This window comes from Centrocercus urophasianus, unplaced genomic scaffold, assembly GCF_019232065.1.
Source record: "Centrocercus urophasianus isolate 14NV4802_14NV808 unplaced genomic scaffold, USGS_Curo_1.0 seq_17, whole genome shotgun sequence".
NCBI classification, from domain to species: Eukaryota; Metazoa; Chordata; class Aves; order Galliformes; family Phasianidae; genus Centrocercus; species Centrocercus urophasianus.
The window spans coordinates 15,477,131-15,504,758 of record NW_024884722.1 but is presented as its reverse complement, the minus strand read 5'-3'; the positions used below and the strand labels follow the sequence as shown (position 1 = coordinate 15,504,758).

General features: G+C 40.5%; 1 protein-coding gene across 1 annotated transcript in view; it reads left to right on the top strand.

The window, feature by feature from the left end:
• The first annotated feature begins 15,577 nt into the window (after nt 1-15,577).
• HECTD2 (HECT domain E3 ubiquitin protein ligase 2) overlaps nt 15,578-27,628 on the top strand; it is a 36,024-nt gene continuing 23,973 nt past the window's right edge. Inside the window, exons 1-3 of the mRNA XM_042818387.1 lie at nt 15,578-15,775; nt 20,498-20,627; nt 25,701-25,839. Of these exons, the coding sequence (XP_042674321.1) occupies nt 15,578-15,775; nt 20,498-20,627; nt 25,701-25,839 (467 nt within the window). The remainder of the gene's footprint in view (nt 15,776-20,497; nt 20,628-25,700; nt 25,840-27,628) is intronic.

Sequence of the window (27,628 nt, the reverse complement as noted above, 5' to 3'; positions counted from 1 at the left end):
TAGAGAAGCAATCTTTTTCACTTGAAGATCATCACATCACAGTGGTCTGTGGGGACAGAACAGGAGGGAATGGCCATAAAATGGAAGTTCTGCACCAATCTGTGACAGAGCTTCTTCACAGTGAGGGTGACAGAGTACTGGAACAGGCTGCCCAGTGAGGTTGTGGAGTCTCCTCCTCAGGAGATGTTCAAGACTCGCTTGGATGCCTACCTGTGCAGCCTGCTGTAGGGAGCCTGCTTTGGCAAGGGGGTTGGACTTGATCTCTACAGGGGCCTTCCAACCCCTACAGTTCTGTGATCATCTGTGTTCGTACTTAAAACCATTAAGGTCACACCACAAAGAGTTCCAAATCTGTGTTTTCAGATACCATCTCAGTTTTGCTACAGAAATTGTTGCAATATCCTTTATGGACAAATGGAAAATGTTATGTCTTGTTTGTTTTTAGCTACAGTGTTTTAAGGGATTTTCCTTTAAAAGACTTAATCCTAAACATATTGTGTCCCCCCAGATTGTTCTACTTGTTCTGCTCTTTCAAAAGAACCATCTGTGAAGCATTTACTCATATGTTTGCTAAGTAATACAGTAAAAGCTCATTTTAAATGCAGAGCTAATCCTACAGCATTTCCTTCCATTTCAGCTAGTTTGTTGTTTCATCATTTTTATTAGTGCTTAAAAGGCCATAGTCACTTCTGTAATAGTAAAGGAATGGGAGTTAGTTAAGTTCCACATCTAAAAGTAATAAACTTGTCAGAATCTGTAGAGTCTGATAATAAACAGCAGTTTGTTTTGTGATGATAACTCCATCCTTATAGAAAGCTGCACTTCATAAAACTTGAATTGACTTGTTTCATATGCCTGATTACTGGGAATAAAGATGCCAGGCACCTAGGAGATTGGCTGTGGGAAGTGGTAAGAACATGTCAAGAAAAGGTCAGAGCAAGCAAAGCTCTCTAGCTCTCAGTCAGAAAATGTAGTGGTCCTCTGTAAAGGCCATGTGTGGCTACTGAGGGAAAAGCTGACTGGATTATCTGAAGCAGTGAAGTCTGGTTCCTGTGAATAGCAATTTTAAAAAGACAAAATTGGTCTTGGGCACTCAGCTCATAGGTTGGAGGACAAACAGTGGAAATATGAAATTCCAGCTTTTTCCTCCTTTGAGGTGTTTCCCCAGCTTCAAGCTGCTCATGACATGAGTGCAGAGATTATCACCACTGTTGTTCATACTGTTTGTCGCTTACTTTTTGCTATTCCGGCAACAGAGAGCAGCCCTTAGCACTTAATGCTCTCACCTGGAAGGTTATACCAGCAAGGGACAGGCAGAATGCCTCTGTGAGCCTCTGTGTTGTGTAACTGCAGAGCCTACAGTGTAGGACACTTACATCTGCTTTTGTTATTCAGGTTCCGAATGCAAGGGTCCACCTACATGCTCAGCTAATCTGTGCCAGGACACAGGAGGATTCCTACCTAGTTGCAGATCATGAGAAATGGTCTGCCACATGTTCAGTGTGACCAGATAAAGAAGAAGGAGCTAGAAAGGGTGAGATGAAGAGCGTGGGCTTTGCTTTACACATTTTCCAAAGCGTGTACAACATATTAAGGGACTGTGGCAAGAGCTTCCAAAAGTTCATCTGAAACACTGACAGCCCGGGCTATGAAGATCTGGCTGTACACAGAGTTGTCTTGACCTTGGCCAAGGCACATGGAAAAAATTTCCAGCTTTCCATTTGATCAAATGACAGTCTCTGTATAAGTGTAGTGTTAGAAGGCTGTTTTATTACCTCTGGGCCCATCAGATTGTGAAATTATTACAGGTAGAGGGTTTTCTTGATTTTGTTTTTATTCAGAAAAGAATAGTGAAGTCTAGCAGAAACTAAGTTTCTTATCTTCACACTTGCAGATGTCTAAACAGGCTGTGCTGTCTTTCTCAATCAATACATGGTTTCAAACTGACCTGGAGGGTTAAACATGACTTTATACATACTCCCTTTGGAATTTCTAGTACAGAAATCAAAGATGGCTTTGGTTTCAAGAATGAAGAAGATAAAGATTAAATCTTAGTAGTCTTGCTTTTGCTTTTTTTTTTTTTTTTTTTTTTTTCCCAATTAATGAGGCTGTAGCTGGTTAACTACTGAGTTTCCAAACTCTGGCACTTTAAATTATGTCAGTACTGTAAGTGGGAGTTTCTAAAAAGTAAAAATTAGGAAACACCATAAGATCTTTAAGTGCTGTATGAAGCTAGTTTTATAATGTAAATGCAGACAATCTAGAGAAGTGACAGGATTTGCTTTTAATATAGGTCTTGATGAAATAATTAGCACTAAAGAGAAGAAACTTTGAAGAGCAGAGTACTGATTTTCCATGAAATATTCATTTCTAGTAAGTCATTTAAATTAGAAGTGTCAAAAAAGGAAATTGTTCCAAGACTTCTCTCAAAGTCTGTCTAACATTTTGTTGGGAAAAAAGAGGGAAAGGGGAGAAGGAAGTGTTGTTTTGGTTTTGCTTTCTTTTTTAACTTAAAGCCTTCAGCTGCAGCTTGCCGTGTTTGTATTTTTGATTAATCCCTTCACATTTCTCTTGGAAAATCCTATGAACCTGACCAAAACTCAGAAGGAAATGTTTGAAATTTATACCTAACTCCTTTCTCTCATTCCAGCAATCTGTATTGTAAGATGTTAAGTAATGTAAATTAGCAAGACTGACCCAAGAGTTGGTTAGCATTGTTCTGGAAGATCTGTTACCACATAAAGCACGAGAAATTCTTCTCAGTTGTGACTGGCTTTATACAAATAAGATCTCAGTTTAAAAAACAAAAAACAAAAAACTCATACTGTGGCAATGTTTGACAAAAATCCCTTTGTATCGTGTTGTAGCAAGCTGCCAGGCAATGTCATCCAAATGTCTGTTTGGTAGTGAAAAAGATTTTCAGAGAGACTTCTTATTAAAATGAGATATTCTATATATATATGTATTTCTAAAGCATCTTGTCATTTTAAATTAGATTGCATACATTTAAATTTACTTTGAAAAGGAAAACAAGGTTCACACCATTTATAGTTTGGCTTCATATCACTAACTTTTGATCTCCCTTTTCAACCACCTTTCAGCACTCCACTACGCCACCAATTTTAGGCAGAACTGTTTAAAGTAAATGGGTCTAGGTTTATACCACAGAAACTAAAGGGCACAGTGGTACAACTCAACTTAAGGACTTGCCCTCTGGAATCAGCTTTCCCATGTGAGCTGAGCTCACGAGCTCCATGTTCAGCACAGTGAGTGCTTTGCTCACCAGAAAGGAACAAGCCACAGGAACGGGTAGTCATTGTAACATGAGCAAACTACAGGGAAAAGAATGCCTTGTGTCCTTGACCTGTGCTTTCAGTTTATCAGCAATATGTTACCATCGGGAATTTTTACTTGTATTATGGAAACATGTAGGAGTTCCACTATGCATCAGGACTTCACGCAGTACACAGACTCAAGAGACCTTTTCAGTTTGGGATGTGTTTGCTATGACCCATAGATGCTCAGAGAGTCCTCTGTCTGATTCTCATGAAAAATCTGCACCAGAGCCAGAAGTCCTGTGTTTCTGGCTGCAGAGCACCACCACAGTGTACAGTGAAGAACTTCGGCAGGACCACACTCAGCCCTGACACAGACCACATTTCCCTCCTTAATCCAGAGATTCCAGCTTTAGGACCATCCAAGAGGTTTCCATAACTGTTCATCAAGCATGCAAGAAGTAAAGATTAAGTACTTCAGACTCAATAAACACCATTTAGCTTCCTGGAGAATTTCCCACCAGATTGTAAGAAAATACAGAACTTTTTGGAAATTTTTGGAAATTTTTGCTAGAAAATAAGTTCCCCTTTCTTATCTTCCTTGCAAACTCTTTCTTTGGATCACTGAGCAACCTACGTCCTTATTTCCAACTATTAGCATTCATTCGGGGTTTTCTGCATCATGCAGATTGCCAGATTTTCTTACATTCCTTTTCCTCTTTCATACACAATGGCAGTAAAGGGAAATTCTTCCTTCCATAGCTGTCGCACTGCACACAGAGCCAGTCTGCCTCTCAGCAATGCCACTGAGTAGAACAGGCACAAAGGAGTATTCTGGAGCGTCACCTCTCATGGGCAGGACAAACAACTTCCAACAACTCTTCTAAAAGAAACTTGCTGCTCAAGGCCAATGTGTTTGTAGTCACCCCTTTCTCTATGTAGCATGGAGAGCTGTTATAAGCATGACAAATTTAAAAAAAAAAAAAAAAAAAAAAAAAAGGTAGTGTTAATAAAAAAACTTGACAGAAGTCACTATGATGTTAATACTGCTACTTAAGAGATAAGAAAAGGGAGGGCAACTTTTCTAAATTAATTATTAAAGTTACGAAACTTTCATCATTGTGTTGATTTGGGGGTGCACCTTTTAGATACATTTAAAAGACACAGCTGTTTTTTTATGGCCAATAAATGATTACTGTCTTTGTGTCGTGTTGTGTTCAGTGGGACAGGCAGTTCTGGATGCTCAGCATACCTCTTGTGTGCAACAGATGCTGCAACATTTTGGTATGGAATTCACCAGGTCCCACTTTCTGGATCCACCATCCTCATAGCTCTGCAGCTCCGTGTACCTCCTGTGGGCAGCATAAGCAGACAATTGTATTTTTCCTCTTGTGCACCTGTTTTGGATGTATTTACTTGTGCTCTATTTTGCATGTGCTAAACCCAGAGTCCTACAGAGCAAGGAAACTGAGTGGTTTGGCAGTGTGATGTGAAGGGCATTTTGCAACAAGGGAGTATGAAAGTACAAGTTTTAATGGTTATGACTAGAATTATAAAAACGTGGAACAAGAACTAAAACAACAAGTTTAATTGTTTTTATTATAACTAGCAATTTACTAAGAAGCAGTTTGCTCTTAATGAAACTACTGATATGAGCAAAATGGGCAGGAATTAGCTCGATAACTGTACAAGGCTGAAATCTCATCACGTTCTTTGGTTAGTTATTTATCCAGAACATTTTGTTTATTACTTTATTGTCCTTCACAAGTAACTCTCCTGATTATATGACTGTAATACCTGAATGTACAAATCTAAATAATTTAGTGGATGCTGCCCTCTGTAATCTGAATTTCACAAAGAGTCATAGGTACTTTTTCTAAAAAGGTTGTCAGAATCACCTTTCTCTTCTGCTGCTCTCTTAAATCACAGTCATTGTGTGCCACCCAGAGTTGGGACAGCAGAGCCATGGCACATGACAGGCTGCAGGGGAGCAAGAGTCACTGCAGTCCTCCTGTATCAAACAGCATCCCCTCCCATGTATGTCCAGAGATGAGTGACTCTAAAGGCAGCTCAACCGTAAATGACTCTTCCTGTGACAAAACAACATCCCCAAGGAATACAGAGATAAAACATGTGGCAGAAAACTGATATTTAATATGTTTCACAAGCTTACCTGTAAGCTTTTTTTTTACTTATGACTTGCTTCCAGATTGCTTTCTCATCCTGTGAGGGACAAAGGGGAGGGAGGGATAAAGAATGGCAGCTTAAGTCCCAGCTTATCCCTCTGGCAACTTAAAAAGCCTTACCTCAGAACATTCAGTGCTAAGTTGTCCCTCTTCTACAGTTGCTTCTAATGGGTCTGACATTCCTTCTTCCCCTCCGTATGCGATAACACACTGTATTTCCATGTACTCAACAGTATTTTTAGCACATATTGCAATTCCTTAGATAGGAAGCAAAGCCACAATGTTGTATCTCACTCCAGTGGTATCACTTCAGATTGCTGCCATGTGCTGGTAATTAAGTCATACATCCTTAATTATATCATATAGATACATACTAGGATGGCATTCTTTGCGCTAGAAACTTGCTGTGGAATACCATGTGTCAAATTACACCGTGAGCAAAAAATACACGCTGTACTTTCTTTGGGCAATTCTCACAATATAAAACATATGTGAGCATTCCCTTCCTGTGCAGCTAGGTGCCAGAAGTGGATTTGGACTCCAAATCCCAGGTCAAAGGGGTCCCTGTCTGAGTCTCCCCTGTGTGTCAGCCTTGGTGCCCTTCGTTGTACAATGCCTGCACCAATGGGGTGGATGCCAACCTGGAATTGGTGCCTGAAGTACAGACACAGAAGGACTGCTGGGCCCAGGCATTGCTGCTAGTCCTTGCAGCATCGGGACATCTTTTCATGAATGTTCTACCACCCTTGTTTGGTTCTCCCTCATTGCAGCAGAACCACGCGACAGCAAAAGGCATACCTGCAGACACAAGGGAGGGCAAGTGGTGGAATGAGAGCTGGTAGCTGGAAGGCAGGAAGAGTGGACAGCTTCTTTCAACAGCAGAATTCTTCTACTATCTGGAAGCTTTCGTGGTATTACAGCCTCTGCTGACTATCACCAGAATGGATAACTTACAAAGAAAAGCCCCAGCTTATATTAGTCTCACTTGAAGACAGCTACAGAAGAAACTCTTAGGACATTGAAAGCTCCCACACTAGGAAAAAAAGTTAGGAAAAAAGTGCAATCCTTAATTTTTCATTTATCTTTCAAAAGCAAAGGGTTTGTAAAGAAGAACCCCTTGTGGGCTTGGTTGTTTTTTTTTGCTGTTGTTTTTGTTTGTTTGTTAGTTTGCTTTTAACTGCCAAGTGAATTTAACAGTTTCAAGTTCAGATTTGTACAACACTGAGGATTTAATTTTTAAAACAAATATGATTTGGATCAACCTCCAAACCTGTAGGGTTAAGAAAGCGAATCCCTGAGTTTTCTGTAAATAAGCTTTTGCAGAAATAGTTCACAGAGCACATAGTGATCAGAAAATGTTTGCTATTTCGCAAGGAGAGCAGGAGGAGAGAAGACCTCCTGACAGGGGTCCCATCAAATGATGGCATGATCTGTGTGGCCTTCCTCACAGCATACTGGAGTATTTGTTTGAAAAGCAAGCTCCTGCTGATATGATTTCAAAAAGTGGCCATAAATTAGTTCTCATCCACAGCTGTCTGAAACCCAAATAAATTAACTCATGTTCTTCATATTGTTTCATTCTGACAGGAGGGCCTAAAACATTTGCATGTCATGATTACCATAGGTGTGTTTTGCTAAATCTTGGCCACTAAGTGCTAGTGATGCAGTCTCATTATCTGTTATTTTGACTTTGCTGAACATAATATGAGGTAATTACTGATGAATGCCTCTATAAAGAAGTATAGCCAATGAATGTTGAAATTCTGTCATTCTTCAGAGGAAAAAAAAAGATTGAGCAGTGGGTACACTACATTATGTATGAGCAAGTGTATAATCTTGTCTTTATTCATTTTTGAAGCTAGTTGAATTCCATGGAATGAAGAGATCTAATCTTAAAAAATATTTTTCTGTAACATTTTTGATAAATTCTTTTTGCTTTACAAACAGATGGAGTATTCCTCTCCAAGAGGGGTAGAATAAAGAAGACATCGGTCACAGTTATCTCTGGGAGGAGGCTCTTCCTTACCTAACTGGTAGCAGTAGGCTATGGTGCTGAGGATTTCGTCAGTAATATGTCGTTATTTGGAATGATGTTATGTCCACTTGAGGAGTTCTCCCTCTCTCTATCACTTCTGGTGAACCCATTAGGATATTTCTGTTTCACCCAAAATGAACGCTACTAATGAATGCTGCTAGGGAATTATCACTTCTTGTTCTTTGCTGATAAGAACTGTAATGTTGGAGAATGGGGGAGGGAGAGAGGTGATACAGTAAGCTTCTGCATTAGTTAAAAGTGACTAAAACATCTGCAACCAGTGCATAAATAAGCCATTCCACACATTTAAAAACTTTATTTACACTCTATTTTGGGAATAAACCAAGCATCTGTGCTGACAGCTTACATCCCAAGTTTCAGCTTGGTGAAAATTTGAGCGGTCCTAGATAAAAACTGTGAAATATCAGGAGTTTATAAACAGTACCTGATCCTAACTGACATTCCAAATAGATGGTAATTAAGCTGCAGTATTTATATAGTACACTACTTCATACACTAGAAAGACAGAAAGCAATCTCCTTCTTTAGAAGTACTGCACCAAGTATATGATTGGGTCACCTGAAAGGTTATTATAAATAGAACAACTTGGCTGAATACAAATGACATTATAACTTGGTGCTGTGTCTTAGGAAGGAGTCTGTACTCTAGCTGTGATCTCCAGCAAATCAGATGCCTCTATACTCAGCATCAGCAAATTCTGTATTATCAGCTGAAAATATGGGAGACGGTGCTATATACACAGCCCCTCTACAGGCTTTGCAACACAGGGCAGATCTACTCCCCTCCGCTTATCTGCTTCTTCCACTGGGCAGAGGCTCATAGAAAGCTTTGCAAGACCCCTCCTCTGCTCATTTATTTTCCAGAGAGGTCAGGGGGAGAGTGCAGGATGGAAGAGTGAGATGAGCTCCATCCATCACCCAGACTTAAAAGGAAAGTGATGTTCTGGTACACTAGCATTGGCTAACAATGCTGTGAGATGAAGCCAGTCAAGAAAAAAAGCTTTCAGATTAATTTTTGGGAGACAGATTACAGTTTCGAGACTAGTAATGGTTTATATAGGGACCTGGCATAGCTGTTAGTTCCAATATCTCTTATTTATACATGAAAAGTGTGATGCCAGGATTCTCTACTGCTTTGCTGTGTGTCTTGGGGACTCCATTGAGTGAGGATTTATCGATCCAGTGGGGGTCTACAAGATTATATAGAGGTGAAAATCTTTGTGAAAAATGCAGGAGGATTTATTTTTGAAGGAGAATAAGTTCAGGAAAAACACAAAGGGGAAGCAGGGAAGTATTTCTTAAAAGAGTACTACTCAGGAAGAAGTCAGATACATCAGTCCTATTATCTAGACCAATGCTTGGTTTTTATAAATTTCTACCACTGGAGTGGAAGAAAAACTGTTTCTTTAAGTTATTCAGTTGTGTTAGGATCATTCTTTTTGTTCCATGCTCATCGATGTTTACGTTGTTGTTGTTGTTGTTATTATTATTATTATTATTATTATGTTATTGTGCTTTACGTTCAAAAAGGAGGTTTACTAGAATAGAAACTGTTTGGGGAGAAAGAAGTTCTGGTTGCCTGAGGACACATCCTGAAGGGTGCTGTGAAGTACAGCCACAGGTGGGTTCACACATGGCTGCAGCTGAATGTGAGGAATGGAATTTAGGGAAAAACATCCTTGGGATGTACCCACTACAGGAAAAGCTCTAACAGCATCCAGCAGGAGAAACTCCCCCTCTGCTTTGGGTTCCTGTAGATTTGTAACAACAAATGAAAAGGAGGGTTGGCCTGCCTTACAGAGCAGCTAGAAAAGAAAGGCAGGAAAGTAGTAGGTCCAAGAGCAAGAACAGTGCCTTTCAGTGGGTGGGGGCACTGCCCCTGCCCTCTGATTGCACTCTCTGTTGCAGCTGTCCGGCCTTTCTCCCCCGTGCATTTCAAGACTTCTGTATGTTGCTCAGACTTCTCTCCTGTATAATAGTCACTGTCTTTTTAAGAAATAGGAAACAGAATGAGATCCATCAAGTTTCGACATGACAAAGGGAATATCAGAGAGCGCATTAAAGGTAGAAATTGCTCAATAGCCTGCAGGCATCCAGCTCTTAATCCTGCCGACACTAACATATGAGATGATAGGCCAAGTGACATAGGCACAATTAGCTCCCAAGACACGCGAATTATCGCACACGTGATCTGATCCCAGACTTCCTATTTTCGAAGCGCAAACTCAGAACAGATCCGTGCAGAGCGGGGCGGCAGGGTGGGAAGCGCCGAACGGGCGCTGGAGGGAGCTGCCGCCGCGGGCACTGCGCCGGCTCCGCCAGCCGCGAGTGCAGAGGGAGGGAGCGCTGCAGGGCTGCTGGATGCGGCATCTCTCGCTGTCGCTTCAGCTCAAGAACGTTCTCTCTTTTTAAAGCGAGACATGTTAGTTTTCTACACCGATAAGTAAGCCAAAATCGGTGAACCTGAGCTGAACAGAAATCTTAATTCTAATCAGTGTTGAATACTTTTTGCCATTAAACATGGCATACTTCTCTTTGTGTTTGAATAGAAACTGAAATCCTGCATCTAATGTCTGCTTCTATCCCATTAAAAAATAATAATAATAAAAATAAAAATTCCAGGTGAGGCACAACAAAGGTACAGTGTATCTCTGAGCCTCAGCTGTTTTACTTTGCAGCACCTGGGGGAAGATCATGCCACACTGCATCTCTCAGGAGATTAAGTGAAGTTAGCTAAGACTGAATTTTTAACATTGAACACGGTGGTTAAAGTATATTCAGGACAAAAGCAATTCCCAACTAGTGCCATTTTTCTGGAAAGAAAAACTGGAAACCTTATTAAAATTGTATGGTTAGTAAATTTGCTCTCTTCACTTGGTGTTTTTTTCTCTCATCATTTCTTCTGATGTTATCACTGGAGATATCCTCACTCTGAACATCACTCAAATATCCACCGTGTTTTTAAAAATAAAGACTAATTATTTTTTTCAACCCAAAGGTCCCATTCCCTGGCAAGGGATAATTTAAAATTCAGCTTACTCTGGTAGACAAAAACAAAAAAAGTTAATCAGTGACTTAAAAAATCAGCTGTTGCCTAGGCACCAGTGACCAGGAGCCTTTTACAGTTTGCTGGTACAAATGCTGTACTGCATCAGGCAGTAATGTCAAGGAACCTGAAATGAAAATGTAATGGGCTGAAAAGACAGAACTGCTTATTAGCTCTTCCTTCTCTGTACTGGGAATGCAGAAGCAGGATGTAACCTATCTGATGATGTATCTTCAATCAAAGATTTGCCATTTACCAAAGAGGTAAAACTGAGTATCTGACAGTACAAAACAGTGGCTGGGTAACTTGCATGTAACTGTCTCAGATGAATTCACTGTTGAGTTCTCTACATCGCTTTCCTGTTTATAAACACTTCAAAAATGGGTATCCCTGAACACTGGAGGATTGGCAAAGAGTAGGAAAGACCTATAGATCAGTACATCTAATATTAGTCACAGGGGGAACAATGCAGACATAGCTGGGGAGAGTTTGAGTATATACTGCATGTGTCCTCCTGGAAAAGAGGGAGCTCTTTTACCTTGCAGATCAAAGCGTGTGACCCAGGGATGGAAAGCTAAACTATGACAAGCTCAAGTTTGACATAAATTGCTATTTCTAGCAGGAATATCAAACATAGTCAAACTAGCTTATCAGCAATGGTAGAAGGGTTTACAATCATTCAGATCCCATAAGTCACAATTCTACCTTAGTCTAACTTGAAGGAAAATGGATGGCTGCCACCAGGGGATGTCATGCAAGAGTGGGGTCATTCCTCACATGTGCTGAGACCATGCAGTCTCAAAACAGGTATGGGGCAGATGTGACCTTCCATCTTGCCTTATCAGTGATGTGGGTAGATGGCATGGGAGGGCAAAGCAGCTCAGGAGTTCAGAAGTCACGAAGCCCCTGTTTTTGATACGATTCACACAGCAACTGTAGTGAACCTTCCAACTGTGTTGGCAGAGTAACAGGTGGATTTTGATGGAATCCTGCCTGAGTTCTGCTAAAAGGTCACTGAAGAAGATGCTTTTTTTGTAAAACATTTCCATTTCAATGAATCAGGTCTTTCTGTTGAAAATGAAATGTTTTGCTGAAAACCTGTTGTGTTGGAAAACTCCCAACCATTTATGTCTCTCCTACTCCCATAGAGAAGAAATGGATTGTCTCCAGCTTTTGCTTCCCCTTTTAATGCATCAACCCTCCTATGCTTCCTCTTGTGCCCACTCAGGGTCCTTCTCATGAAGCATGCATCTGTTAAAGGGTCCAGATATGTTCGTACTAGGAAGTGTAAGATCTTCAAAGTATGAGGAGGAAGAAAAAGTACTGCCAAATAAAAAGACACAGTACAGCTGCATGATGAGAGTGTATCACTAACCAAACATGAGTTCAGCCCATCTTTACGAAAGGACAAAGGCCATTTCAATTTCTTTTTTTGTCTCAGAGATCTTTGATATTCTTGCAAACACTACTAACTGCATTTGAGGGCCATCTTAAAAATAAAAATTAAAAAATTAAAAAAACAAAACAAAACAAAACAAACCAGCAAAGCAACACCATAGTTGGCAAAAAAAAAAAAAAAAAAAACAAACACCACTAACATTCCTGCATTAAACCAGAGCTGAATTTGGCTATGGTTGAATTTTGAATTCAGACTGTATAGGAAGACGTGACCAGGTGCACTCAATTATTTGTCATGAAAATACTAGTCAGGAAATTAAACTTTGTGTGTACATGTGTGTGTGTATCATTCCCAAATGCCATTCGCTGTGAGCATATTACTTGTAAGCATTTACTAATCATTTGTGAACAAATGTTAGCAGTTGGTTTGTTTCCATCTGTCATTCCTGTCTCTGTCTGTGCCTGGCCACGTCATTGCACAGAGATGTGCAGTTGACTTTTCCCCCTTCCTGACAACTCAAACTTTTTAGATAGGATAAATACATTTAGGATAATTCTAAAAATTTGACAGAGCCATCTCCAACTTGAAGGGACTTACTACTAAGGTGATATTTTTCTCTCATCAAGAAAATATGTTCAGGGTCATGCACTGCTTGTATCCCTCACATAGTCATTCAGGGGAGTTACTGTAGCTTACATATGCTTCCCTGAGCCAGCAGTGGGGCATACCAGCATGGGGTCCAGCACAGGCTGCAAACTTATCCAGGAACCAGGGCAAATGTGTAGGCCCAGGCAGCATGTTCTTGGCATGAGGAACAGTTTGTGACTGAACCCTATCTTCCACCAAATGCTGCGAAGGAGATGGTACCATGTGATTTAAGATTTTTAAGCTGCTCATGTGAGATTTGAAAAAGCAAACGGTCTCTGGGAGGATAAAGGAGAGTGCTGAGGATGAAAAAGCCACCACTGAGCTAAGCCAAAACAACACTGACCTCAAAGAACTGGAAATAAGAAAGTTGATGCAAATAAATGGCTTGCAAACACTTTCACACTGAAGGTGCTGACTGGGCATGGACCTTTGTCTAGGCTTCAAGCCACTTGTCTAACAACTTTGCAAAGTCTTTTAAACAGGAGTTACATATCTCTGTTTAGTTTTGCAAAGTTTTGGATGTTGTATATCCCAATCTTGTCTGCTAGTAAACAAACTATCCTGACTGCTCCATTCAGTGTCTTCTGCATTGCCCACTACCCTTGTTTATCACTTTGGCTACAACTGATTGCATGTTATAGGCATTGCCTCATTACATGTGGCAGTGCTGCAGCCAGCTAGCATCCATCCATGCTTGCCAATTTAAAGCCAGCATAGACACATCTTTCCCATCCGTGGTTGCTTCCTGGACTGTGAATATATGAATTACATTGAAATACTTTCAATTACGAACGCTAGGCAACGGATGTGTGCTTCCTCTATTGGAAGTAGGAAAATGCACTTGCATTCAGTGTGTGGTCTTTTTACTCTCCTACAAAAATAAGAATAAACACTTTTAGCAGTATATTTTTGCCTATTTTCATAATTGTCACGAGTAAAAAATTTCCCCCAAATTAGTTTAGTTCAATAGAATATGGCAGCTTAAAATAGCACAGGATATTTTTCAATATCTTGTGGACAGCAGAAATTGATATCTTGCTCTGGTGTTGCATTAGCTTTTTGTGAAATAATCCTGGTAAAGGGCTACTTCAGTATTTTTAAAGCTATTGAAAATCAGACTTTTGTAGCTTTATGGCCAAAAAAAAAAAAAAAAGAAAAAGAAAAAAGCATTATTAATTCGTTTTCATACTTGCTTTCCTACATTTCCATTCCTCTCTGCTTCTTCCCCCTTTGCAGGCTCAAGGGAGCAGATCCTTCCATGTTTCCAGTTGGCATGGCTCCACAGAACAGCTGTGCCAATTACTTCCAGTTGAGAACTACCACTGGGTGTATAGCTGCTTGTGCTGAAGTTGTTGCAATTACTATCATTATGTTATTTCTTGGCAAGGAAAGGAGAAAGATAAGTGAGTGTCTGGGGTGCTTTGTTTAACTGCGGTGGGCCACTTATTCATGCCAACCACTGAGAGCTGCTATGAAGCAAGCACAGTGAGAAGTGAACTTCTTGGAAATTTCAAATTTAACATGGTAAGGAGACAAAGGGGCTTCTTAATGAAACCTAATATACTTTAGGTCTGCCAGTTCCTTCAGAAAGGGAAAGCATTTTTCAATGTGTTAGATTACTGCCACAGTAGCTATTATGTTCTTGCTTTTATGCAGCTTACAGAGATCTTTACCGCTGCTTCAACCTTCAGGAGGTACTCGTGTAATGCCAGCACTGAGGAAAACTATTGCGTGGTTTACCTCCACCCAAGAAACCATCTTGATGACTTGCTCTACACGGTACACAACTATTCACACACCTGTGATCACAGTGCTGCGAAGGGAAGTCTTTAGACAGAATAAAGAGTGGGCTGGAAGTTTCAGATGGCAGCTAGGGGTGTGAAGGACTTCAATGTTTTGTTGCTTGGTGTGCACAGCCATGAGAGCCCTCTCACATCAGGAAAGCCTTAGGGCCCCCTTCTACCAAACCAACTGCCCCTAGTGCTCAGACAATCATTGCATTACGTCTGGTCGGGATGTTGCACAGCAACATATATAGTGAAGATCACTTTTTCCTTTTTTTCCTCTTTTGTTTTGTACAGCAAAACTTCAGCAGTTCCTGGCTTCAGCACAGGGGCACTGAACAGTTTGCCTCAACACTTGGGCTCAGACCAGGCCAAGGGGCAGCTATCACTAGCAGGGCCCTGTCCTGCTTTGGCTTTGCCAATGAAATACGGAGAGAACCCTTTCATACTTAATTTATGTGTTTTACTCATTAAGGAGTGCAATTTGAAACTGTGACAGCATTACCTGGTGGAAACACTGACTGCAAGTATAGCATGCACCACCACTCAAGCACTGAGGAGGAATGGGAGTGCCACACCGGTACCCACTAAGTCCCTTATCCGTAGTTTCGTTTGTTGCTCATATATTTGCCAGGCAGCACCTCCTGCCCCTCAACCCTGCCAGCAGAGCCCCTCGCAGCAAGGCTGCGCAATCCGCCGTAACAGCCCGTATTCCCGTACGGCCGGCGCCAGGCGCCCGGCCCCGCGCCTTTTCCTGCACTACGGCGTTTCCGTAGCCGTGTCCTCCGCTGCCCTCGCGCGGCGCCCCCGGTCGCCAAGCGCGTTTCTACGAGGCGCCTATAAACAACATGGCGGCAGTGGCGACGGTTCCTCCGGCTGCCCGCGGGCTGTAGGTGGCGCGGCGGTGTAATTTTACGGCGCCGGGGCAGCGTGTCCTGCCGCCCCCACGCCTCTCCGTCCCGCGCTGCCCCTCCTCGCCGGGCCGCGGTGAGGGCGGTAGGGCAGCGCTCCGCCCCGCCGTGCGGGGGTGTCCGGGCGTCCGGGAGCAGCTCCTTTGCTGCATTACGGCGGAACGGCGGCGCCGAGAGTGCCGGCGGGGCTCTTCGGCGGCGGGAGGGAGAGGCGAGGGCGCGGGGTCCGGGTGCCGGCAGGCGCTTGGGGGCTGCCGTGAGGGCAGCGGGGCCATGTCGCTGCAGAGCTCGCCCGCGGCCACGGCTGCCGCCGGCCTGCCTCCCGGCCCGGAGCTGGAGCAAGAACAGGGCAGCGCGGCTCCGCCGGCGGCCGAGGAGGACGGCGAAGATGAGGAAGAAGAGGAGGAAGAAGGGGAGAAGGAGCGAGACGAGCTGCCGGCCATCCCAGCGGCGTGTGGCGCGGCGGCCGGGGTAGGTCGGGGCCCGGCGGGGCGGGTCGGGGTCGCTCCGCGGGGCGCTGCGAGCGGCTTCTTCCGTGCTCTGCGCCGCTGGGCGGCTTTCAGTCAAGTTTCTTAAAAATAACGCTTGTGTCTGTCAGCATAACGAAGCTAGAAGGGCTCCATCTGCTTATAGTTCTGTAACGTTTTACAGCGGTCTGCTCCCGGGTTAGTCATGGCTGGGGCTCCGCAGCGCTGCTCGGGGAGGTTGGGGGTGGAGGGTGTCCGCTTTTCATGCGCTTACGGCGAGAGAACCTCCTGGAAAACGCCTCGGTATTTTTAACTTTTTGTTACGTTTTCCGTTTTCTACGTTGTGTCCAATGAATGACTTCACACAGGTAGGAAAAAAGCCGTGAGAGAGCTCTTTGCTGGGATAATTCCATTTCGGAAACCTTATTTGAGATCTTCCGTCTTTGAGCTATGAGTTACTTTCTGCTGGCTGCCCGGCGTTATGAAACATACGTTTTTCCTGGCATAAGTTGCTCGTTGTCTGTAGCTCCACGTGAAAGCTGCAAATTCAGTCCCACCCCAGAACGTCACCCATCCCACCGTAATACGGTTATGAGACTTAATTGAATGGTTCTGAGGAGTATCTGATTAACTCGAAATTATCTTTATATATAATTTGAGTCTAAGTGATTGAGTGTCTAGTGGTTATGACTGTCATGAAATAATTGTAATGTTAAACCAAGTGATTGTAGGCAAACTGCAAACTCCTTTGAGCAATTCTCAATGTATGTTTTGCCTACAATGTTCCAGCTTTGCAAATCTGTCAGAATTTGGGAGAATGTGTTTGTTGTTGTGATTCAGATAGGGATTTGGGAGAAGTCTGTGATGAACAAGTACCCAGGAGTGATCTACACCTCTGAAAACATCAATTTCAGACTCTGAAATGACTGGCAAATGCCAGTCCTGTAGAATAAAGATGCCAGCGATGCACTAAAATGCGTCAGGCTTATCTTAAGGAATGAGAAATATGTGCAGCTAGTCTGCCATGTAGATTTTCTGCTGCCCTAAAGAATCAGGAAAGAAATCTTGTTTGCAGCTAGATGTCCTGTGTGCGTCTCTGTGCTGCTGCCTGCGGGCTGAGCTGGCTGCTGCAGAGCTCAATCCAGCATGCACTGTCAGATGTACATGGGTTCTGAATTTACAGAGATTATAATGTGTACTACAGGGGGAGAATTTTTGGGGGGAGATGTAATGGGTCTTTCTATAGCCCTGGATTTCTCTGTGTGCGACAGAATGCAGTCTTTGATCCAAATGTACCAAATAGGGAATATGCTTTTGCAAGACCTTTATTGGCTGCAGAAAAGCAGATATTGGATGGTTGGTGTGCTTAGCCCTTGTCCTGACCAAGCTATGCATATAAATTCAGGATCTGGAGAGTATGTTGTGAAGATCATGTTTTAAACGTTCTGCTTGAACATCAGAAATGAGCACCACTTAATTAGATCATCTCCAGCACTTTTAAAGATAGACATTTTCTCACTTCCATCTTCTTCATTAAGCTGTAGAAAATTTTGTAATTTGATATGGTGACAGAAGGGGGAAATTACTGTCTTAAAAAAATAGTTATAAATTACCTTGTTGTTATTTTTTTTCATTGAAATTTGTCTCCTTTGGAAACAAAGGCCTGGTATAATCATAATGATACTCCAGATGATATATATTTTCTCATTTTCTCTGCCTGTTATTTCTCAGTTGACAGCCATTGTATGATGACTTACCTAGTCTCTATGTGATGAGTGAGCCTCAGATGTCCTTGCTCAGAACACCTCCCCAAGTTATTTGTGTAACTGACATTTTCTTCGATGTGTTCGAGACCCACCATCGATTGTGCAACTGATATGCCATGACTAAAGCTTCCTAGAAGGCAGCATGAAGGCATGACACATCTTTTAAACAGTTTCTGGTCTCCACAGTAGTTGTGGAAAAGGTCAGAATTTAAGGAAGTCAACAGAAAACAGTAGTATCCTTTTTCTTAGATGAGCACATGTGTGAAAGATGTCCCATATGGAGCAAGTTGTCACATCTGACTGCAAGTTGTAATCAAGTGTTTGGGTGACTGCTGATATTGTCATTCATTTCCAGCTGAGGACCATGTGGAGTTATTGAAAGAGGATGACCTTTGAGGGTGTCTTTCTTTTGCTTTCTAAGGAATCTTGTGGAGATTAAAGTACTCCATGAATAAATTGTGTTCCTGCAGCACATCAAAGTTTTTCTTATGGGTTGAACAGGGCATAAGGCTTGGATGTCAGTTTCTGAAAAGAAACGTGGAAATTTTAAAAGCTTGCCTTCTTGTAAGCAGAAGCAAGTAGAGGTTTCTGTAAGGCAAAAGTGTTCCTACGTTACACCTCTCAAGATATAAGAGGAAGGGAAAACTTCACTACTTGAGCAGGCTGTTGTGCTGGCAGCTGCTTTTGGGTAATCTAAGTGCGCTCCATATGTTCTTGCACAGGGAAGAAAACCTTTTGCTCTTCATTGGCCTTTGCCTGCCATGTGTGTAAAGCGAGTGAGCTAAGTTAGAGCTGAAGAACAAGGAGTTCAAGAAACTCTTCTAGATGCTCTTTGCTATCCGGAGGCACTCTGTGCCCGTTCTTCACAAACAGTTTGTTTTCACTGTCTGATTTAATTTTAATGATGAAAAACATAAATTTATAAGGTAAGAAGACTGGTATCTCTCTGGCCTCATGAAAGACTTGACGCTTCTGAAAAATTCTACGAAGAATCCAACAGTGTTGTGAGTTATTAATATGCTCTTATAAAGGAGGATTAAAGATAACTTTGATCAACTTACTTCCTCTGAGCATACTTGCTCCTTACGTGGGGGTTCGGTTGTCTGATGGCAGTATGTGCAGTGTCTTAGGCTCTAGAGGCTCACTGACCTCCTACAGAATTTTATAAGTATGGCACAGTGCTGCATGCTTGTCCTACATTACTCTCCCAGGAGATGTCAGTGATAGTCTTTAATGAGCATGTAGCTCCCCAGTATTCCTCCAGGGCTTTCCATAAAACTTTTATCCAAATAGTGTACTGTTGTTGCAACTGCACTTGGAGCAGGACAATGGAGCTGAATAGCATGAGATCTTTTTTTTCTGATTGCTTCTTGGGACGGTGGCATTAAGCAAATCCTTTTAACATAACTTCTCAACTATACTATTGCAATGGTGGGGCTGGAGTAAAACCTAGAGAGCTGAGGGAAAGTTACGTCAGTCAAAACGTCTGTCACAATAGCTTGCTTCATAAGAGCTCTGTTATTGTTATTTACTTATTCCTTACTAATAATATTTGGACTAATCCAAAATCCAGAATGTTTTCCCCTTAGAGCATTCATTTTGTGACCCAGCAGATTAACCTCAGAACTGAATTTGTTTTGAAAGTCCTTTCTCACGCAGTCACATCTTGCTGTGTTTATTCAGGGCTGAGGCTTTTCCAGCCACATCCCAAATAAGTTTTAAGGGCCATCTTAATGATATTTTAAAGTTTATAGAATAATAATTAAAAAACAGGTAATGTGAAAATACTGATAATTGCATTTTATGTTTGTACATTTGTTGCATATCAATTTGGAGCTAGAAACTGAAAGTTTCTATTTTTTTAAGCCAGAAATCCTGCTGATTGCTCAGATTTGTAATTTGCTGAGTTATAAGCCATGGAAAAATAGTTCGTTTTACAGTTATTTAAAATTCCTGGCAGTGTACCAATGTGCACACACCACAGTGTGGCAGGTTTATGGGCTGCATTATTACCCTCCTGTTGGTGTTTCAGGATGTTGTGGTGGAAGTGAAGTACTTTCCTCAGAGCTCTGGCTGCATGTCTTAAGTCAAAATTCATTTCTTTAAAGAGGAAAGGGAAATGTATGGGTTTTTAAAATATATGTGAATTGTTCTGGAATTTCTGTTCTACTTTGTAGAAATGCAGTTTTGATCTGCATGAAAATATTTTTTGTCACTGAGAGAACAGATACCACATAATGATCAAATGAATCTTTACGTTTACCAATGCATGTTCAGGCTCTTTAGATGAGGCTGAAAATCACGATGTGCAAGAAGATTGTGTTTGTTTTTTTACGTAGATCTACTTTACTAGACATCAGCTGATGACTTGGAGCTGAGATACAAATGAAAAGTTCTGCTATGTTACTTGTTTTGGACAAGCCTTCTACCTTCCCCATGTGCTGCAAATTTTTTGAAGTAAATGACTATATCTAAATGTAAAGAAATCTGTCTAGTCATGTGGTGACTATTGGCGCTTGGTGTCCGACAGGTTGATTGGCACAATCTTTTAAAAGTCTTCTGTTCACTCTTAAAGCACAGCAGCACCCAGCATTTCTTAGCAAAAGCTTGAGCAGACTGTCTTGTGGCAGGAGGTGCAGGTATTAAGCAGATTTTTTTAGCATTGTGTTAAGTAAATGTTTGTTGGATAGCATTTCTTACTGGCAGCTGGTGCTGAGAACTTTGAATCAGGTGTTTTTATCAGATAGTCAGTAGTTAAATTTTATTAGTAGGGAGTCTGCATAGAATTTTTGTCTCCGTATCTTGAATCTGGGGAAGTTTGTCTAAACTGTATAAGGTTTCCTTTGAAAAAGGAATGTGTGACACTTGCATCTGTTGAAACTGAGCTGTCTGCAGTGAGAAAGATAGAATTAGTTGGAAATGTTCTATCCCTTTATAGCATACTGTCATCTTAATTACAGGGATTGGAAAGAGGAGCAAAAAACCAGTTTTCTACTTTCAGCAATTTCATCACAACTATCAACCAAAAGAAAGAAGGCACCGGAAACAGAAATTCACCCACACAGCCTGTTATACCGAGCATCAAAAACGGTAAGAGAATAAAAGCCTTATGTTACTTAGTCATCAGTGTAAGAAGGTGCTCAGCATTCCACCAATATTTCTATTGCACTAGTGCCAAGAAACCCAGAAATGTAGGTTTCATTAGATTTTAGTGTGTTTTGCATTGTTTAATCAGTGAATCATTATGGTTGTCCATCCTCAGTTGAGACGAGTGGGAAAAGAACGACTAACAGACCTGGGGAATGAAATAATCATCTGAAATGTGAAAGCTACAGATTCAGAACTGCATTTCCAGATACTGTTGTGTAACTGCAGTCACATAGCACATTTTTCTAGAAATTGTCAAACTTCACAGAGATTTTTCTAACTGAATCTGCAGTATGGCAGTAATGAGACATGCACAACACTTTTGTGTTGGAAGAGACCTGCTGTTCTTCAGTGAAGATGAAGGCCAGTGATAACATGATATAAAACTTACAGGCAAAGAATGGTGTTTTCTGAAGAACTTCATAGGTGAGAAGGAATATTGCTGTGCTGTGATGAGGTAAAGATAATCAATGGAAAGATATTGTGTGGAGCTGTATCTTCAGACTTCAGAATTAGAATCACAGAGCCTGATGAGGTGACATTATAGTTAGACTTGATATTTTTAATAGCAAATGTATTTCACTGTTGAAGTGTTTTTTGAGGGTAATAGGTTATGGAGTTCCAGTAATTTCAGACTTTTGATAAAAGCCTGTATAAGCATTTGTCACATTTTGTTCTGTGTAGCTGACCTTGCCTGTGAGCAGGTTCCTTAGTATTCTACGATTCCCTATGTCTTTACAGCTCTTAGTGTATTTGAGGCTAGAAAGAAAGAGATAGTGCTAATTAAAAGATCTAAGTAGTATGAATTAGAAACAAAACAGTGGACATTGACTTAACTTGGAGAATTGGTTTCCTTAATAAAGCAATACTGATGTCATTGCTGGCTGTTCTGCAAATGTAAAAGTCAGTGCAGGACTTTTTTTCAGTTGCTTGTCATGCACTAAGAAAGTGCTTCCTACTTTATTTTAAAAAAAGGCAGAAAAGAGGGGAGGAAATCACTGAAACAAAAAAAGCAATTACGTGTAAATGAGAGTTTGAATATGATTTTGTTCTGGTAATTTCAGGATCAGGGTAATCTGCCTGTATGAAAATAGATTCCTTTGTCTAACTGTCCAAGGTCCACTCAATATTATTTGAGGACATATGTTTGTATTCCATGGGGGGAAAAAAGTAACATTGAAACAACACAACCCTCGCAGTTTAGAATGCTTCTATTGGTAATCTGGGATTTGTGAGTGATGCTTGGTTACGGATTTTTGTTTTAGTACATCTGCTCTCTCCCTCTGAATGTGTATGTGTGCACATATTATTGTACTTCAACCTTGAGTTAGAAAAATATTATTTCTCAGGGGAAAAAAAAAAGTGTTTATAAATTGGAGTTGATAAATACAGTATGAAAGCTGGTCTTATGTTTGTTATATAGCTGCCACAGAGATATTTTTTGTTATTTTTTTTTTAAATCTGTTTATGAACTAGATTTTTTTAGTTTTTCGATGTTTCAATTGTGAATAAGTCTTGTTTGCCTTAACTACTTAGGAAATTCATAAATACTTGGAAAATCTGCTGGTAGCTGTGTTGGTCACTGAAAATATCTCTGGTTTAGATTCATTCACCCTAGATTTGTGTAGTAGTCAATTCTCCTTTGTATCAACAAGATTTCCTTCACTGATTTTTGATAGTTTCCTAAGCAGTCATACACTGCTGAGTCTTTTTAATAACATGACTGGGCAAGCAGCCAGAAATGATTACGAGTTCTTGTCTTGTAATAGGGAATTGTTGCTGTTTGTCAACTCAGTACATATAAGTTTGAAGTTTGTCTTCAATGGAATTAAACTGATGGATCTTAATGAATATTTTTGGATGTTAGGCAAGTAAATCTATTTACAAATGCACTGGTATTATGGTGAAACACACTGAAGTTGACAGTATTTATTGAATGTATTATTAAAACACAGTTTTAGTATTTCTAACTTAAGCAGCGTATTTCAAAGCAAATTGCATCACTGTCAGAGTGGAGTTTACCAGGCTTAGCACCTGCAGCCTCACTTACTGGAATGAGAAACAGCTTCCGTCAGCAATTGTCTCTTCTGCAGATGTAGGAAATATTTTCCTCGGTGTATTCAGCTGTTTGTAATTCAATGTTTAGTCCATTCAAAAACTGACGAGACAGAATGAGTGTTAAATGAAAATGACTTGTTTTTCTTGGAATAGGAAAAATAATGCATAGTCTTAGTTTCTTGTAAGTCAGCCCATCTGTAATAGCTTAGTACTTAGACAGTGGGATTGTTGGGCACCTTGGCTTGAATTAATTGAGTACGTGTCCACTGTTGTTGTATTACTACTCTTCTTTTAATAGTCTTAAATTTCAGCTGTGAGAATGACAGGGTTCAGCAGCTGTAATTAAAGCCATGCTTGGGAGTGAGAACAGCTCTGATCTGATGAATAACATTGATCTGATTTGAATGACATTGACAGTTTCCCTATCATTAGCATGAGGGAAAGGAATCTCATTTGTGCTTTGGGGATGTTACTAGCATATATTTCTCTGCTGTGATAAATGGGGTAGGCAGTAGAGTACTGATGCTACTTTGGTGTTTTGTTAGCTCATGTAAGGAGAGAGAGAGAAAAAAAAAAAAAAAAAAAAAAAAAAAAAAAAAAAAAACACCAAAAAAACCTGATCAATCTAGAAGGAGAAAAACAAGCAAACAAAACCAAACAGAAACTCTTGGAATTATAGAGAAAAGGCTTAGAGGGTTCTTAGACAATTCTTAGAGAATTTTGGTTCAATATATTTGACTTAACTCATATAAATACTTTTAAAATATGCAGTGTAAGTCACACTGGAAAAAAAGAAAAACAACATAGATAAGGATATTTGAGAAGACATTGGCATTAAAATGGGGGTTTGTGTTGTATGTGATATCCCAATCTGTTTTTCATGTTTATGGTGGTTTGACCTTGGCTGACTGCCAGGTGCCTACCAAGTGCTGACTCTCCCTGCTCAGGCAAATGAGGAGGAAATAAGGTGAGAAACAAAGCTTGTGGGTCAAGGTAAGGACAGGGAGCTCATTTAAAATGGGATTGACCTGAGGAGAATTGGGTTTTTTGCTTATTAAAAATGGAGTAGGATCATGAGAGATGAAACCCAAACCACTTTTTTTTCCACCTCTCCTTCTTCCCAGGCTCAATTTCAAACTCAAGTCTCTACCTCCTCCCACACAGCAGTGCAGAAGGATGGGGGATGGAGACTGTGATCAATTCATTACACTTTGTCTCTACTCCTTCTTTATGGCATTTCTCTGCTCCAGTAGGATAGAGCCATTCATAAGCTGCTGCACTGTGGCTATTTCTCATGGATTCTGCTGCTCTCCAAACACTGCTCCAGCACGGCTCTGTGCCTCAGGCTGAAGCTCTATCCTGGCCCTGCTCAGTGTTGGGACTCTGTGTGCTGCAGCCTCCTTCAGGCTGCATGTGGAGATCTGCTCTGCATGATGCCTCTTCTAGCATCTTCTGGGCAGCAGGGAACTTCTGTGCACGTGGAGTGCAGCCAGCTTTGGTTTGCCTGCCACAGAAGCTCAGCCAGCTTTGCCTTAGCCAACAGTGGGTCCATTTTGGAGCTGTCTGGACGTGGCCTTGTCAGGTGTGAGAGCAGCACAGGGTTCGTTTCACAGAAGCTGTTACTGCTGCTCCCATCCCAATCAAAACATTGCCACGTAAACCCCGTACAGAGTTTTCAGATAAAATTAAGTAAGGAATAGAAGAGGAAGACCTCATTAAAGTGCTGCTGTATTAGTTTTAGTATTATTAATTTAGTATTAGACAACCGAATTTATCGAGTAGAAATGTTTAAATGTAGTACTATTTCAGCAGTAATTCTCTGAAAGGTGCAGAAGACTTGCACAGTCCATTTAATTTACTGCCAACATTATTTTGAGAAGTTGTAGGTGATTTACAGTCAGTTCTAGCTAAAATAATATATGACTATAGAAAACTTGTTGTTTTCTGTAAGAAAATGATCTGTTCAGTGTGAAATTTCACATTTTTATAGATATTGGAAAACACTACTGTTGCATTTTGTATGTTACTTTTGAGTCAAATACAATGGCAGTGCTGATGTTTTTGGTCCATAGCTGTCAGTTGTGGGCTGCTCAGTTTGGCTTCCATGCAGTAAATATTCCAGGAATGCCCTGGATATCTATGATTCCATGACATCGTTTGATTTTCTGTTTTGTGTTTTAACTTGCATACCTGGAGTTCATCATAGATTTATATGGATGTAACGTTCAGAATAGGCACGTTCGTTACCAGTGTGACTTCAGAAGGTACTTGGCTTAATGTTCAGAAGGTCAAGCATCTGTGTCTGCAAATGAAAATTCTGCAGCGCTCATGTGAAAATGAAACTACATTTCCACTTGAGTTTTCTTGTATGATGTGCTGTTGTGTAGCACTAGATGTATTACTAGTCTGTCTTCTGAAAGTAAAATATTTTGCTATTTTCCCTTATAATGAGTTGGAACACCACTGACTGGTTGTTCAGGTTTTTGTTTGTTTTTTTTTTTTAATCAATGTGCTAGCAACTTAACTGTGAAAAATCCAGTGTGATTTTCTTTGTTTTTGTAATGGACAAATAATTTTTTGCCACATGGTCCAACAGTTCGTTCATGGTAGTGAAAACTCCCTTCTTTTTGAAGGCCCCAGACAGGAGTCAGAGGGGGCCGATTTTTCTTCCTCGCTTGGCATTGGGAGCACTTTGTTCAAAAAGATATAGTTACAGGCTCAACATAGAGGGGTTTTTGTGTATGATTTTATTTCACTGCAATTAGTGAAAGTTTCCATCCTGTCTGGGATGAGCAGAAAAAGTACTTGGATGAGCTGGTCTTTAGTGAAATATAATCAACCAGTATGAGTTTTCGTTTTTCTTCTCTAGTTCCTCTACATTTGTGTTTTGCTAGCTAACTGTTATGTATATAATTGTCTTGTATTTATTATTTTTTTGCTTTTTTTTTTTTAATTAAGTGAGAGACCTACCACCTGTTTGCCTCGATGTTAGGCAAAAACAGCGCATCTCTATAGATACACTGCCCCAAGAACTCAAAGCACCAGTCCCTCCTCAACCTGCCCTTCCCATCCGAACCAAGACTGTGAAAGACTTTCAGTAAGTTTCATTGATGTTCCTAAATGTAAACTTTACTTCTTTTGACTTTTGTTCTAATTCATGCACTTGGTTTTTTGTTCATCTTGAGGGAGTAATTCAGTAAGACTGTCTAATAGCAGAAGTAGTTAGGTTAGCTGTAATGGTGTGATGAATAACTGTTGCTGTGAAAAGTGCCAAAAGAATTTCTCTAGCGTAAGCTTGCTGTTCTGGTCAAGAATTGGCAAAGTCTGTACTTCAGAGTTGGAAATTCTGTTTCTAACATGGAGTAGGTGTTAGGCTTTAGAACAAATACGAACAGCTTACGGTAGGTTGGAAAATACCCTTCAGCGCTAAGTATTTTTTTTTTTAACTGCCAGCTATGATGTGTCCTGAGCATTTTTTCAGTCTTCTGTAGAACAATGCACATATGACATCTAAATTTGTAACACTGTGTTTGATTGAGGACTGGAGGGATAACTATGTGGACTACGCATTCTAACTTTTTTTAAAAAAAAAAAAAAAAAAAAAAAAAAAAAAAAAGGCAGGTGACCTTTATTTATGCATTATGTTTAAAAGAACATTAATTTTCAGCATTAAGTTTATTGCAGAAACTTTTTATTCATATATCATTGCTTTTGTGCCCACTATTTTAAGCAGCTGTATATGTAGGCTATTTAAGCACTTCTCTATTGAAGGTGCTATATTTTGTTTTCAATAAGGAGAGTTTTAAGAGTCTGTGAAGACAATACTTATGCTATTATCCTGTAACTGTAATTTAGCTAAAAGGAAATTAGAATGAGTTGAAATAGCATCCAGTTGCACTTCTGTTTGTTCAAGTTCAGTATAGACCCTTAGTCAAAACTGTATCTATGTTTGCTTTCTTCCAGCAATATCATGCTGTGCAGAAGGAGGTGCTTGGTTGGCTTAGTTGGACTTGTGGAAGTCCCCAGGGAAACCAGCAGAACTGTTTTTAACTAATACAATCTGACATCCTGATGTCAGGTCTGCACCACTAATTTACCTGGTTTTGCTCAGTTTGTTTTGTATGTAAGGGAATAAAGAGTACATTTTTTTTCTAGCTAACATAGCAGTGTGCACCAAAATTATGAAATCAATGCTGTCACTTGCAGAAATGGCGTAACTTAATGAATAAAACAGTGGCACAAAGTTTTTGCACTAGGGGCTTCTGCCTGCTTTCCTGAACTTGCCTACATTGATCGGCAGAGTGTTTCTTTCTTGTTTATTTGTTGTTTAGCATTAGCACCTACAAAACAACGTTGTGATACTGTAATATCCTTGAGTGTTTTACTGGTAGGATAATCTTAGCTAGAAAATAGGGAAAAGTGTGCCTAAGGAGAAGCTTGATTCTTCTGTTTTTCTAACAGGTGGGGGAAAAAAAGAATCACAGTTGCTCTAGGAGGCATGTGAGCATATACGTTTCATTGCTCTTTTCAATGTTTGAAATTTTGTGCATTCAGTGAAGAATGGGAATGCTGGTTTATTGGTCAGTGTACTTATTTGGTGGAAAATCCTTAGCTGGCATTCAGGTGTTCTGAAGAGCTGTGATTTTTTCCACATTCAGATTTTTATATCTATTGATTGCCGTCTTGTGATGCAATTATTAAGAGTTTCATTCTTTCAAGAAGAATTGTTTTAATGTCCCATTGATTTCTTCATATTTTTACTTCAGATTTGTACTTTAAAAGGACTTCAAGGGTAAATACAGATTTTGTTGTCAAAAAATGCGTAGAGTCCCCTACAAAGATTAATTTTTTTAAAAAATGGGAGATGATTCAGTACAGTGGTAATG